Source organism: Phalacrocorax aristotelis, chromosome 2 (assembly GCF_949628215.1).
Source record: "Phalacrocorax aristotelis chromosome 2, bGulAri2.1, whole genome shotgun sequence".
Classification (NCBI taxonomy): domain Eukaryota; kingdom Metazoa; phylum Chordata; class Aves; order Suliformes; family Phalacrocoracidae; genus Phalacrocorax; species Phalacrocorax aristotelis.
The window spans coordinates 11,341,020-11,354,482 of NC_134277.1; the positions used below are offsets into that span (position 1 = coordinate 11,341,020).

The 13,463-nt window shown below is 37.4% G+C and overlaps 1 protein-coding gene across 2 annotated transcripts in view; it reads right to left on the bottom strand.

The window, feature by feature from the left end:
- Positions 1–13,463, bottom strand: part of ESYT2 (extended synaptotagmin 2) — a 93,248-nt gene that overhangs the window by 47,150 nt on the left and 32,635 nt on the right. For both annotated transcript variants that reach the window (XM_075082389.1, XM_075082388.1), the window contains exons 2-6: positions 11,996–12,037; positions 10,910–11,044; positions 8,937–9,013; positions 3,015–3,087; positions 2,081–2,170 (exon numbers count right to left, since the gene is read on the bottom strand). In XM_075082389.1, coding sequence (XP_074938490.1) covers positions 2,081–2,170; positions 3,015–3,087; positions 8,937–9,013; positions 10,910–11,044; positions 11,996–12,037 — 417 coding nt within the window. The remainder of the gene's footprint in view (positions 1–2,080; positions 2,171–3,014; positions 3,088–8,936; positions 9,014–10,909; positions 11,045–11,995; positions 12,038–13,463) is intronic.

Genomic DNA, 13,463 nt, shown 5'->3' on the forward strand with positions numbered 1-13,463 from the left:
TCACTTTCAGCCACTGAAAATCACATGTGCTATCTATCCTCTGCTCTTCTACCAATGCTACACCAATTTACCAACAGACATGCTGGTGCTTGTCAGCCAATCTTACCTGTGAGATTCAGACTACTGCTCTTGAAGTGAAACAATCACTCCAAGGCGGAACAATCCACTATCTATAGCGCCTTATCACAGCGCAAATTTCACTGACATACATCTATCATTTTAATGTAGAGGAAAGTGTTGAACTGAAGTTGTATACACCACCCAGGTTCCCTGCTTTCAAAAACAGTATTAGTTTCAAGCTTGACACTTAGTGTATTTTTTTAAAATCATATTGAAGCTCAGCATGAAAAGGCAAGACAGCCATATAAAACATGGCTTCTCATGAAAAGTAACTATCAGGTCACTTGTGATAGGCCAGAACTCAGAAAAGTTTGTAGCCTCAGAAAACTTTCCTTGACTCATTTTCTTCGAATTACTCAGATGCAGTTTTCTTTCTCTTCAGTGAGCTAAGAATTATTCTCTTTAATTCTCTTAACTCAAGAGAACTTAAATATGTCTGGAATGACCACAGTGTTACTGAATCCTGCAAGAATGCACATCATTTTGGTGCCAGACTCCATGATACAAATTGATATTGGCTGAGCCAAAAAATCCCCAGCTACTTTCATTGCTGCTTGGGTAGTAAAGAACTGGGAACCCTAGGAAAGATTTCTAAAGTATATTACAGTTTCATTTAGATAAAGAAAACAGTTACTTCTACAAAAAAAGGTGGTAAAACACAGTAGAATCCTATACAGATGCTAGAAGACCTTGAAAGCAATTTCAGTTTGTACATAATTATATTATTTAAAATTAAAACCTTTTTCAATTACTAAGAAGTATTTTGACTCTTACTGGGTCACGGTAACCCACCCACCTTCTACAAAACTCACTAGGTTGGATACAACCTTAAGAGCCTGTCTGTGTGAATGGTTCTGGAAGAGCTACACCTAGATCAATCCTAATACATGCAGGTCCAATCTCTTCTTAAGAAACATCGGTGGCAGAGATCCACAGTGTCTCCAGGCAGCTATTAGAGCACTTCACTACCACTGCCATTCAGGCCTTCCCTCATCCTCCTTGACCAGCCTGAATCTTCTCACTGCAATTATTTGTTAACCTATCTGCTACAGATAAACAAAATAGATTGCATGTTTCTTTTCTGTAAGAGCCTTCAACATTTTTGAAGAACATGTTTAATTTAGAGAAGACTGAGGAGAACAACTCCCATTCTTTTGGTCTGTCCTTGAGGGTCAAGTTTATTCTCATCTCCCTACTCTGGACACTCTCCAACTGGTTGGTATCTTTGTTAAGTGCTGTGCCTAAAATCGAACACATCGTGTGGATTATCCTCTTGTTTACACATGCTAGTCTAGCTGTATCATTCTCATACCAGCAAGACCTTGTTGGCTTACCTTTGTTTCACTGTTATTCCTGCCCAAATGTGTACTTTGGCTTAGCACGTATTCCAGTTGAATGACGTGACACCCTCTCCCCCTCCAACTTCTCCTGCTGGCATAATCATTTTGAATTCAAATTCCATCTCACTATGGGTCATTGGTAAATGTAATGGAAATTGCCCACCTGCTGTCTAGGATAAAAACTTCTATCATCATAGTGGGTAATTAATACATCCATTCTGATTTTAATTTGTGGTATGGTTTTCAAAACAACCTTGCACAGACCTTGTGGAATTTTAATTTAGATCACAGTCACCTGCAGAGCGTCATGAAAAACAGCAACAAAAAATTTTTTACAAACAACCTAGAAGGTATCTATTGATCTTCCCCTATCCAGAAGACTTGTAAGAAAAATTTGACAGCTTTGACAAAATACACTTCATAATTCCAAGGTAATTATCATTTATCTTGGTTTCTTCTAGTATTCATAAAATTTGCCCATTATTTTTCTGGTAAAGTTCAACCAAATGGTAGCAATTTCCCAAATTCTTCCCTTTTGCTGCTTAGTTCTTGCTCCATCATTTTCTGACTACTGTCATCAGCACTCTAAAAAGAGTAGAAGCAGAGATAAAAGTACTTACAGGTTTCCTGAGGAAAAAGAGGGATAGTGCTCCAATTAGGGGCATGTCTCCAATTAGTGGTTCCAGGATAACCCTCATAGTGCCATGGATCTGTGGAAGGGGAGGGAAAAAAAGGCAATGGAATTTATTTCAGTTCAAGTTTTAAATAAAGTTTATTCACTGGCAATGCTCACGCTTCTAGTTCATTAAATTGTTTGTTACGGAAGAATTTTATATGTATAGCTTTCCATGTCACACAAACCCAAAAAATTTAACACAGGCACTAAAATAGTTGGGCTTACAAATTCATTACATTCATCTACATGATGCTGTGTCACGTTAGTGGTTATTTTGCTAAAAATACGAAGCAGATTATTTATACATACAGCTCAGTGTAAACAAATGTGGCACAAGCCAATATAATGACAACCACAGGTACTAGAACATAAGTATGTAAATGCTTATAGGTATGTCAAGACACACACACACACACACCCACACCCCCAAAAAAGCATACTGTTTTTCCTCATTAGAGAGGTCTGTTATCAGAAAGTTAAGGAAATTTGAGGAATTATATCAGACGGCAAGGCTACTACTAATTGCATCTAACATTGAAATATTAAATAAAACAGAACTTTAAGCTCCATGTTCCCTTTACAAACCTACATATCACATGAACAGTGGCTCGATGTGAAATTATCTCCATCTCTTCCAGTAGAAAATGTAATATATTTAACACAGTTCTACATCTGAAAGGAATTTACCCTTTCAGCTACGGTCTGTTACTGAAATTATTATGCAACCTCAGTATTATGCAACTGAGAAAAAAAATAGTAAGCAACAAAACTACACAATTACTGGTTCTTTCTTACAAACCATTTCATCAGAAAACAATGATTCAGTGGTGACTCGATACCAAAGTGCAAAAAAAAAACCAAACCACCCAGAATTTCACCTGTATACTTTTCACACCAGCTCTGCAGAAGTATCTCTTGATCTCCAAATCAATTTCACAGTTTCCAACAAAACTAAAAACAAAAAAGAAAGTATGCACTTCATTTTTATGGACTAAACTGCAATACACAGTTCTGTTTTGCACTGTCATGACAATATATTTTCTATCTCAGTCTACACATAAAAAATGTGTGTTAAAACATTACAACATATAACAAAGTCAAGATATTAAAAAAATTACATCCCCTTCAAAATATCATCACTGTCATCAAAATCACTCAAACTAATACAGAGGTATGTTGTCATCTCCAGAAGCATGCATAAAAGAAAACACGCAAGCAGCCTTACTTTTGGGAAGAAACAGACACAGAATTCATACTCCATTTCAGGAAAGCTCTACATAGGTCTCATTGATAGTACATGTACCCAAATCCACTCTCATCTAGTATAATCATGAGATGCGCTAGACAGAGACGGTTATTTTGCTAAAGCTCAAAGATGTCCAAAATGTTCAGACTTGCAAAAACAGTCATATTTAGAAGTTCGGTAAACTGGCCATGCTGAGCTGGATGATCCATTACGCAAGGTTTAAGCCAAAAACGGTTCAGCGCTTTCTCAATGGAAAAAAGGAGGCAGGAAGCAAAGTAGAAAATTATATATTAAAAATTATGCACATTTTTCCCTGAACAGCTCTTGCATCCCATTTTGGGGGATGCAAGGTCAAGTGCTTGAAATTTTGCTCATGCTGCCCTATATCTCAGAGATAATCTGTAGAGATGGTAAAAAAACCTCTATCTATTTTGCCCATACTACAAGGCTAAAAGATTATTCACACACAACTCTGACTCAGATTTTGCAGTTGCTTTTCCTAAAGCTCCATGCAGATCAAGCATGTACCCGCAGAATTGGGCGGATCTTTTCCAAGAACTGCTGCTGCTGTTAGGAGCCACACTGGGTCAGAAAACAAACTAATTCTGAGACTCAACAAGGAATTTAGGAAGAAAGCTTGAAACTCTGATTTAGCAAGGGAATTGGTCAATGATCCTACAGAATGAGAGCTAAAACCAAAACCCAACAGATTGAATACCAAGCTACAGCTAAGGAGAGACTGGCTGGACAAGGAGACTGGCTAAGAAGATCTAGGTTATGACAAAAGGACAAACGAAATCTGAAAAGCCTTCTGAACAGACCACCCAGTTAAAGAAAATGGAAGAAGGAACAAAGTGGGGAGGAGATAAGGTAGCTTAAAGCCGGACACTGCTGGGAGTGGGAGGGAATTTATTTCCTCTTAAGGCATCCTGTTCCAGATTCTGCAGTAGAGCCAAGGCTTCCTCACATTAGGTTCCTCAGACCTAGCCTGCACAATGAAAAACTGTTCAGCTGTGTTTAGGACTCTGATGGAATCTTATTACAGAAATGTCTGGGAAGTTATGAAGAAAAATGGATTTGCTGTCTTCATGGGGCCATTTTAGGATCAAGTCAAGTTAAAATAAATTACTCTCACAGCAAGAGCATAACAGCAGGACTCCTGCCCTCTCCCCCCAACAATCGATTGCTACAAGGTACTATTAAAAGAAAATGAAGGTGAGAGTTGCTGCATTCAGGATATCCATTATTCAACTCATCTGTATCCTCCTGTGCTCTGTGTGTGATGTTGCTGCCTACGGGATTTCAAGCAAAAGCAAATCTTATCAATCCTTTATGCAGAAATAAACAATAGTACCGAGACATTCTTATAAACATCCAACATGGGAATTTATTTTGGACTGTTCAAAAGGTAACACTATGCAGAATCACTTTGGTACAATGACCAGTTAGGGGAACTTGAAGACAACATGACAGGGGTCTATGCGAAAGGAAGGTGACCGCTGCTTTCCCTGGAAAGAATGTAGTGTGACCGTACAGTTTAAAAATAGGTATATAATTTTTAACACACTATTTAAAACGATGTAATTGCTATTTTTACCTATCTAACTATATATAGAGATAGTAGAGATATATATAAATACACACACACATGTAAGTAATTGCATAACAACATGACACAGAGGAGCAAGGTCAATTAAAACCTGCAGCTGAAACCTCAATCTTGGCACTTTGTAGCCTCAGAACTATTTGTGTTATGAAGACTGGGAAGCAATATGCTCAGTTGAAAATCCGTAATAACATGACAAATTGAAGTAAAAATACTAACAAACTGCATTGGAGGGTAATAACCTTATAACCTTTTAGCCTTATTATAAAGTTAAACATGGTTTTATTCCCTAAGATACTTGGCCGGGTCCATTAACAGTCGATGCAATACAGAATTCCACTGTAACATAACATACAACTTCAAGGCTCATTTAGCAAGCAAATTCTATACATTCGGATCATAATATCCCAGAAGTATTTATGACCCCTGTAATGTACAGATCACTGAGATAGATTACAGTTTAATGAGGACAGTCTTGTAGGAATATAACAGCAGCTGTACTGAATCAGACGAGAAGCACAGTATACTGTATGTGGTCATGGTAGCCCATAAAAGCCAGAAGGAAAACAAACAAATGAAGAACAGGACAAAAGTATTTCCCGGATAACAATGATGGGTGATTCTGCACTATGGACTACCTTCATTGTTTTCTGGAAGGTCTTTAGAAGGTCTTTTGACCCCATTTTTACATCAATCTTCCGCCAGTACAACGGTAGTGACTTCCATTCAAGCAGACACGTGAAAAAAAATGTATTTCTGTGTGTTTAAATCTGCAGCCTAAAACTTTCTTTTAGTGCCTTTACTTTTTGTGTCATGAGAAGGTGAAAAACCTCAGCTGTACGCTATTAACAAGTATTTCCTCAATCTCTCAGTCCTTTTTGGCTTTCTTTACTACAGTTCACATTTAATTTGACAGAGTTTATCTTGTCTTCTGTTGATCCATAACCTTTAATTTTCCCCAAGTGTTTACTACATTCATGCACTTTAGTAAATCTAAGATTTCTATTTATTAACAATTTATTTAGACTTTATCTTCATTTGCTCAAGAGTTAAAATTTTTCCCTTGTGCATCTTTGTCACCAGAAACAAGACTTTTAAATTGTAACGTGAGTTTTGACAATTTTTTTAACATAAAGCTACAGTAAGAGAAAGGTAAAGTGCTCCCTTTGCAAATGTGGTCCTGAAATTGAACCTGTAAATACAATTTCCAATGATTGCTTTGTGGATTAGGTAGTCAAGCTGCTTACTAGAGTAAAGTTCTTAACTGGATCCTGAGCCATGCATAGGACCTGTTTCAAAAGGTTCTGAAAAACACTGAAGCGATGATCATACTGCACTTGATTTCCTTGCAGAAACAATAAAAACTAAAATAAAACACACTCCTTTTGCAATTAAACTTAAAAGTAAAAACCAAAAAAACTCAAGGAGGATGCAAAAACTACTGAAGTGTTTTGGAATCACATAGAAACTACTTAAATGTACTGTATGGAAGGTCCAAAGCAAATGCATATACTCCGTCACAAACAACTGACAGTAGAAAGGGCTAAAGGAGGCCACGACAGTGGAACAGCAGGATAAAAGGAGATTATTAAAAGAATTAATGTACTTTAAAAAAATTAAAAATGTAAATAAAGTAAAATCTTTCTTCTTCCTCCCCCCTCCCCTGCCACACCCCCCACGGGGCTTGGCTTCGTACAGCTACGCTTATGTATGTTTAGAGAGATTGTTTTCCTTCTCAATTGTATTTAGAGAATGAAGGGTTTATACAAAGCCCCTAACTTTAAACTTAAAAATAAACTAAAATTAGAAGAAACTGATTTATCTGGAGATTAAAATCTACAGGGATAAATACTCCAAAGGACAGACTTCCCCAGCAGTAAGACTGTTCTTTATAATCTTGCAAAACTGAACTAAAGTTCATTCCCTAAGGAACAGTTCAGAGTTGGTGTCTGTACATAACTCTATATCTAAACATGCCAGGAACATTAGAGACTCTTATTCTTTCTTCCTGTTACTACTGAAACAATACCAGTGATAGACTCTTAGAGGACATTTTAAAGAAAAAAAAAAAAAAAGAAAAAAGCAAACAGTAATAATTGATACTGGGGTGCCATCTGTCTTAAACGTGCATAAGTAAAAGCCTTTGGAAAAGAGCCCTTTCCCAATGAGAAGGTGTCAAGGACAAGTCTTAAATATGAAATGGGACTGACTTTGATGGGGGTTTTGTCTAAGCCCCCATAGCTCTCTTGTTTCTGTTTTCTTCCTGGAGGCCTATGCCACTGGCAGTAGGGACAGGCTGTTGGGGTAAACGGGCACCTAGCTGACTCTGCACTATTATTGTTATTTAAACCACTTCAAGGAATTTATTTCAGCCTTTTAGACTGGATTCTACTCCAGCTGTTATCACTTCTCTAAGTAGGTTACAATGTAATGCAATGAGACATATGGGTAAAGATTTCCTTCAGGTCTAGGTAATAGGACATTATTCCTGAAATTTTTGTACAAAGCTATTGTCCTTTTTACATTTATCTGTCCCAGCCTACTTCACTACAATGAGCAGGAGGGGAAAAAAATAAAAAATAAAAAAGGAACACTGGGTTTACCCTCTCCTCCTGCTTTATGCTTTAAAGGGAAGAAGTAGTCTTGAGAGACATGGCCTCTCAAGTGTCTCAAAAATAAGTTCTCAAAAAAAATTTCTCTTCACTGTGTCCATAGTGGTCAAACAAGTCTGTTTTCCTGAGGGCTTAAATCTGAAGAGGTGAGGCTGTTCTCACAGCTGCTATCAAAATGACAACAAAGAGAAAACTGAAGGAAATTCCTCCACTGGGGCTAACAGCAGCCATCCAGTGAAACAAGCTCTCAAGAGACAATCCTGCTCTATTTTGTCCAGCAACACCAATCCTTGGTTTGGATAGCTGTCTTTTTCCTACAGAAATAAAGTGGTTCAATTCAATAAAGACTGGGCCCTACTCACAGACATAGCTCTCACCCTCCTCTGAAACCCAGGAAAGGATGCAGCAGCATCTTCTCTTATCACTCTGGGGCCCAGCTTTGACAAAGCAGCACAGGCTTCAACAGAGCTGAGATTTAGATAAATAATTCAAAATTAAGAATAACCAAGTTCAAACTTTGGGAGTGACTCTGAAATAGAAAAGCTGAGAGGCCTCATTAACCTTCTGGCTACTGCCAGAGAAGCAGCATGAAACCCAGAAGGTTGCTCTTTGCTGGGGCATCAGCGACTGACAAATCCAGCCTTTCCACAAGCTACAAACAGGCAAAAGCAGTCACTGTAACACACACCTGTGATGGTCAAGCATAAAAACATGGCTGGGTTCACTGACTGAATTTTCAAAAACTCTGTAACTGTGTTGAGAAAGACTTTGGCAAATGGTGGGTAGATCTATTTTTAAACCAATATACATGGGGTCATGATGAAAGGGCAAAGAAACCTGAAGCAGTGGAGCACAGTCACTCTGGCATTATATAATACATAGATTTACTTCAGTTAGTGGTATGAGCACAAGCTATTCTGTAACTATCATTCTCTTTTTCTAATATGGTGTTTATTAAAAAAAATCTAAATAACTGAGAAAAGTAAAAATTCCCAAACATCCTATATCCTGAATTTCAGACTGGACTAAACTTCACAGCAGAGTTTTAATACCTTAGAAAAAAAAAATTCAAAAGATAGTGCTTTAGCTTTAAAAAGTTTTTTTTTATTATTAACCAAAATTGCTTTAACAATGGAGTCACACTAAGTTGATATACTACTTCCCTCAGATAAATTCTATTTACAGCATGTAGTTGCTTCCTCCTTTCATATACAGTTAGGACTAACTGCATTTGTGTAATGAAGCAATTCTTCTCCTTTCAGGCCAACACAACTGCCAGATCAAACAAAGCACATATTATAAAGCATAGGCTCCATTGTAATATGATAAAGTTTACCTGATTTGAAGATCCAAAATGATCTGCCGTTTGTCCACATTTTCAGTGTACACTTTTACACCATTTATCCGCAGAGGCTGAAATAATGAAACAATGAAGCAAGTAGAAGTTGGATCCTTTTACTGAACTATACGATATTAAACTCTTAACTTCAAAATAAAGGTGGATATATGCACATTCAAGCCTTAAGTTAAGAATTTACTGTAAGTGTTATTAAAAGGTGCGAAGCAAAGCTATCAATTTAGCTCAAAACGTTATTTCATGGGTAAAAATTACCTTGCTAGGATCCACCCAAACACAACCCTTCTGGCAATTACCCTGGGTTTAGACAACTAGATTTCAAGATTAACCAAAGATTTAATATCAAGCTTTCCCTCTCCCTGCAACAAACACCTCATTTCTCTGTACTAGTATATGTCTAACACTCCCAGATTAAGCATCCTTTTCTGTGCAACTAAAACAAGCTAAAATTAATTCACAAAAATGTAGTTGTCTTAAGCAAAATTTAGTCGGAACGGATGGAAAATAATCCATAACCCCCACAAGAAGTTGTGCCAACCACTCTGTGCTCTCTCTCTAAACTGCTGCGTTCGCTCTCTCCCTCTCACACAGAAGCAACACATACCAATCAAACATCCCCAAGACTCATTCATCAAATACTAGGTGGGAGTGGATGACCAATGACCTTGTTAGCACCAGCTCCTACCACATCTTGATTTTTTCCTTTCTGGAAAAATTGCCATATTCTTATTTACACCTTTTTAGTAATTTACGTAAAATGGAAATCTCACTGCTGTCAGATTCCCGCTGTGTTTGGGGCTGTGCAGCTCACAGGACACAATTCCATTGAGGTTGCAATAGAAAGTAAGAACAGCTGTTTCTCATGTCTGAGATAACTCAGTCCAGCTGCAGAAGCATACAGAACTGTGGAAGCTAATTTAAACCCTACTTAAAATTAGTATGGCTTTAAAGGAATGCTATTCCACAGCCTCTAATACAGGTGCATCTAGGGCAGGACAGAGCCCCTGTGTGAAAGCATTTACAACTTAAAAGAAAAGCCCACCATACAAAAGGTGAAGTATAATGAACTGTAATATACATGAAAGAGAGTCACAAAGACAGAAAAATAGTTCTCCTTCATCACACCTGAAACTTAACTTCAGTTTTTGTAACATCGGGGGGGGGGGCAGGGGAGGGAAGAGAAGGGTGGATGGGATTTTTAAATCCTTACTTAAAATCCCATTTATAACAAACAGGAGGAACACAAAAGACAACTTCACAAAAAAGCTGTTAAAACTACATCTCAACAGAAGTAAAGCTCTGGTTGAAGTAGGTAAGAATAAGCAGTGCCGAGCTTTGCAAGCAGAGCTAACTTATTCTTAGCTTGGACTGGTCAAACAGGCTCTTCTGCAGGCATCTCACATCTATATATTATGACCCCTTCTTTCATGGGACCGAACAGAAGGTAAACACCTATCTGCTCCTTGTTATGTGCAGTCCTTTGGAAAGCTGAGCCAGCAGCCTTGTGTCAACAGACTCCATATATAACATGATTAAAAGTTCATCTGTTACAGGAACAGTAATTGCCCTTGGATCATCTGGCAAGAAAAGGATAACGGTCCCTGCTCACTTAATGTAAAGCGTTACATGAACAGTATTCAAATCATGTTGCTATGAGCTCTTCACATGACTAGGAGTTACTATACTTTGAGTATTCTCCTAATTCTCAGGCAAATTTCTAAAGCAGAGACCCCCAGAGGAAAAAAGAAAAAGAAGAAAAAAAAAAAAAAACACCAAAAAAGAAGCCTCTGCTAAAAAAGCCACATGCATTTTTATTTTAATGTCACAACAGAAACCAGAATCAGGCTTACCACCAAGTGTAATCCAGAAGTACTTCTGTGTAGATTTAAACAGGCTACATGAAAACAGTATGTAAGGCAGAGCCTCTTAGAAGAACTTCACCAGACACTGACCTGATGACCGATATCAATCTTTGTAAAACTGAAGGTACTGAGGTGGTTGTTTGCTCCTCTTACTGCTGGTTCTATGGTCTCCCGGAAGAGTTTCTCAATAAATTGGCAAATAAAAGGCCACATCTGTTTTACAGTCTAGGAGAAAGGGGGGGGGGGGAAAAAAACAAACCAAAACCTCCGTGGAACACAACCTCACACATAACTAAAAATATTCTTTAAGGCATATGTAAGAAATTTTGTACAAACTTTGAAACATACAAGTTCTCTATCCACTTTGTTCCAGACATAAGAACTGGTTCCTTTCTACGTACAGGAAAGCTTTCTGGAATTCTCAATTTGTGCGTTTTATACATTTGCACAAGTCTGAAGCACTGGAGGAAGAGAAAAATAATATGAAGATTTTTCTTCTTTTATGCCACAAATGCATGTGCATTCAGCACCGACACTGAATGCTGGGGCAAAGTGTGAAGAGGGTTATGTTTATTTGCATGTAAAGGGAGGAATAAGAAAAAATGGGTCAAATGCATTACTTAAATAAATGCATAAGGTTTATAAATGTAAAAACAGAGTATTTTACTGTTATATCTGAAAATTCTATATAGGGTTTTTTTCCTCACTATTTTCTAACTAACTCATGTTCCTTCTATGCTCCTTGAATGGAAGATATTTTTTGAAAAACCAAGCTACATAGTTCTGTATATTAGATTATCACACACACAAATCAAACTGAAAAATTTCGTTGTGTTTAGATTGTAGGTCAGGAACCTACAGTAACTGGGAAGTACACCAGACAGGTAGAATATAAGAGACTGTCTTTAGAGGTGCTATGACTTCCACACAATTATAGCTGTCATTATTTTAATGCCACTTAAAATCATTCTCCAAAACTCATGATTTCAAGACCACGGAAACAGATTTAATCTTTCTCGTGACTAACTAGATCAATGACCAGAAGCTTCAACTGTATAAAAAGCACAAAAAGTTAAGACTAATCTATTCACAGATTCTTGCCTCACTGTTTTTTTTAATCTCAGATTTCCCTTCTTCCCCTTCCCATTCAGAAGCGATGCTAGTTACTACCCTTACCTTGTTGAGCCATTCTGCCCTCTCTGTGTCTGGAAAATGGACCTAGAAAAAACAAACACCAAACAAAATTTGTATTAATACAAATACAACACACTTTTTAGTTAATCATGTCCAGTCATTTATAATACAGGAAAGCTTAGGGATCTGCCTATGAGCAATGTATGCAGTGAACAACATATTAAACAGTTAACATTCTTGACAAGAATATATTGACAGATAAAATATTAACTAATTTCTGAATTACAGAGATACAAGTCCAAGCATATGTTTAATAGTGGTGTCTGGAATACACAGCTAGCGTCAACCAAATTTACCTCTTCTGTTTCAAGAGTTTTTAACGACACACGACTGCCAGAGTTCTGACTGTACTTCTACTTCCTTTCTTTCATGCCAGATCTTTTGCAATATCAATAAATCATGGCTAGAAATATTTAATCAGTGGAGCCGAAGCTCAGTAATATGGATTTAAGTTCTGCCAAAAGCCCTTCAAAAGACATTTTTAGTGATTTCTTTTATTAAACAACTGCAGAAATCAGAAAGAGACAGAAGGATGATGGTACATATGCAGGATGGAAAGTACCCATCACAACAGGAAAACACCAATTAAACAATGGAAGAACAGATGCAGTTTTCCCAGACATAGAAGCAGAGCACGGTTAGTAGCTTTACATCTGGTGTACATGCACCACCGCCCCACCCCCTCAAAAAAAAAAACCCCACCAACCCCAAAAAAGAGAGAAAAACCTGAAGCACTTCAGTAGAAGCAGAGTTACAAACATTTCTTTAGGAACAAAGAGCTTCTACAATGAGATGCAGATCACACTTCTGAAACACAAAGAGCCTTTGAACACACTAAAAAACTGTGACCTACATATACTGACTTTTGTGAAGCAACGTCTCTACATAATTGCAAAGTCTTAATCCTTCATAGCGCAACAGACTGTACCACTGGTTTTAACAGCAGTGCCCACTGGTTATTTCTATTACACATATGTATCCCAGATGTGAACGGTCAGTTAAATACATACTTTTTAAACTGTATTTTCAACAAGTTGGATTTGAAAGCAAGCCCAGTTAATTATTTGTCTAGTTTTTATTAAATTCTTGCATTAACAATTAGCACTATCATAGCCTTGAATATACTCAAGTTACCTTCAGAGCAGTCCTTAATTTCATCTAACAATCCATGTTTTAACTATGCTGGAGGATTGGCCCCTACAGCATAGTCAATATTGTCTGTTATTTCTCCAGTCTGTTTCTCTCTCAAGATCTCCAGGTCCGTAACTAAGGTAAGCTGTACATTTTTACACATTCTTGAAGAATTACAAATACTCCTGTCTTCCACTGTCAAAAGACAGGCTTTTTAGCATCTTTTTCAAATGGCTTTTTTCAAGTATATCACATATCTGTCAAAACCATTACAAGTGGCACAAGAATGGCCGATGAATAGTTTTGTTACAGTCAAGCA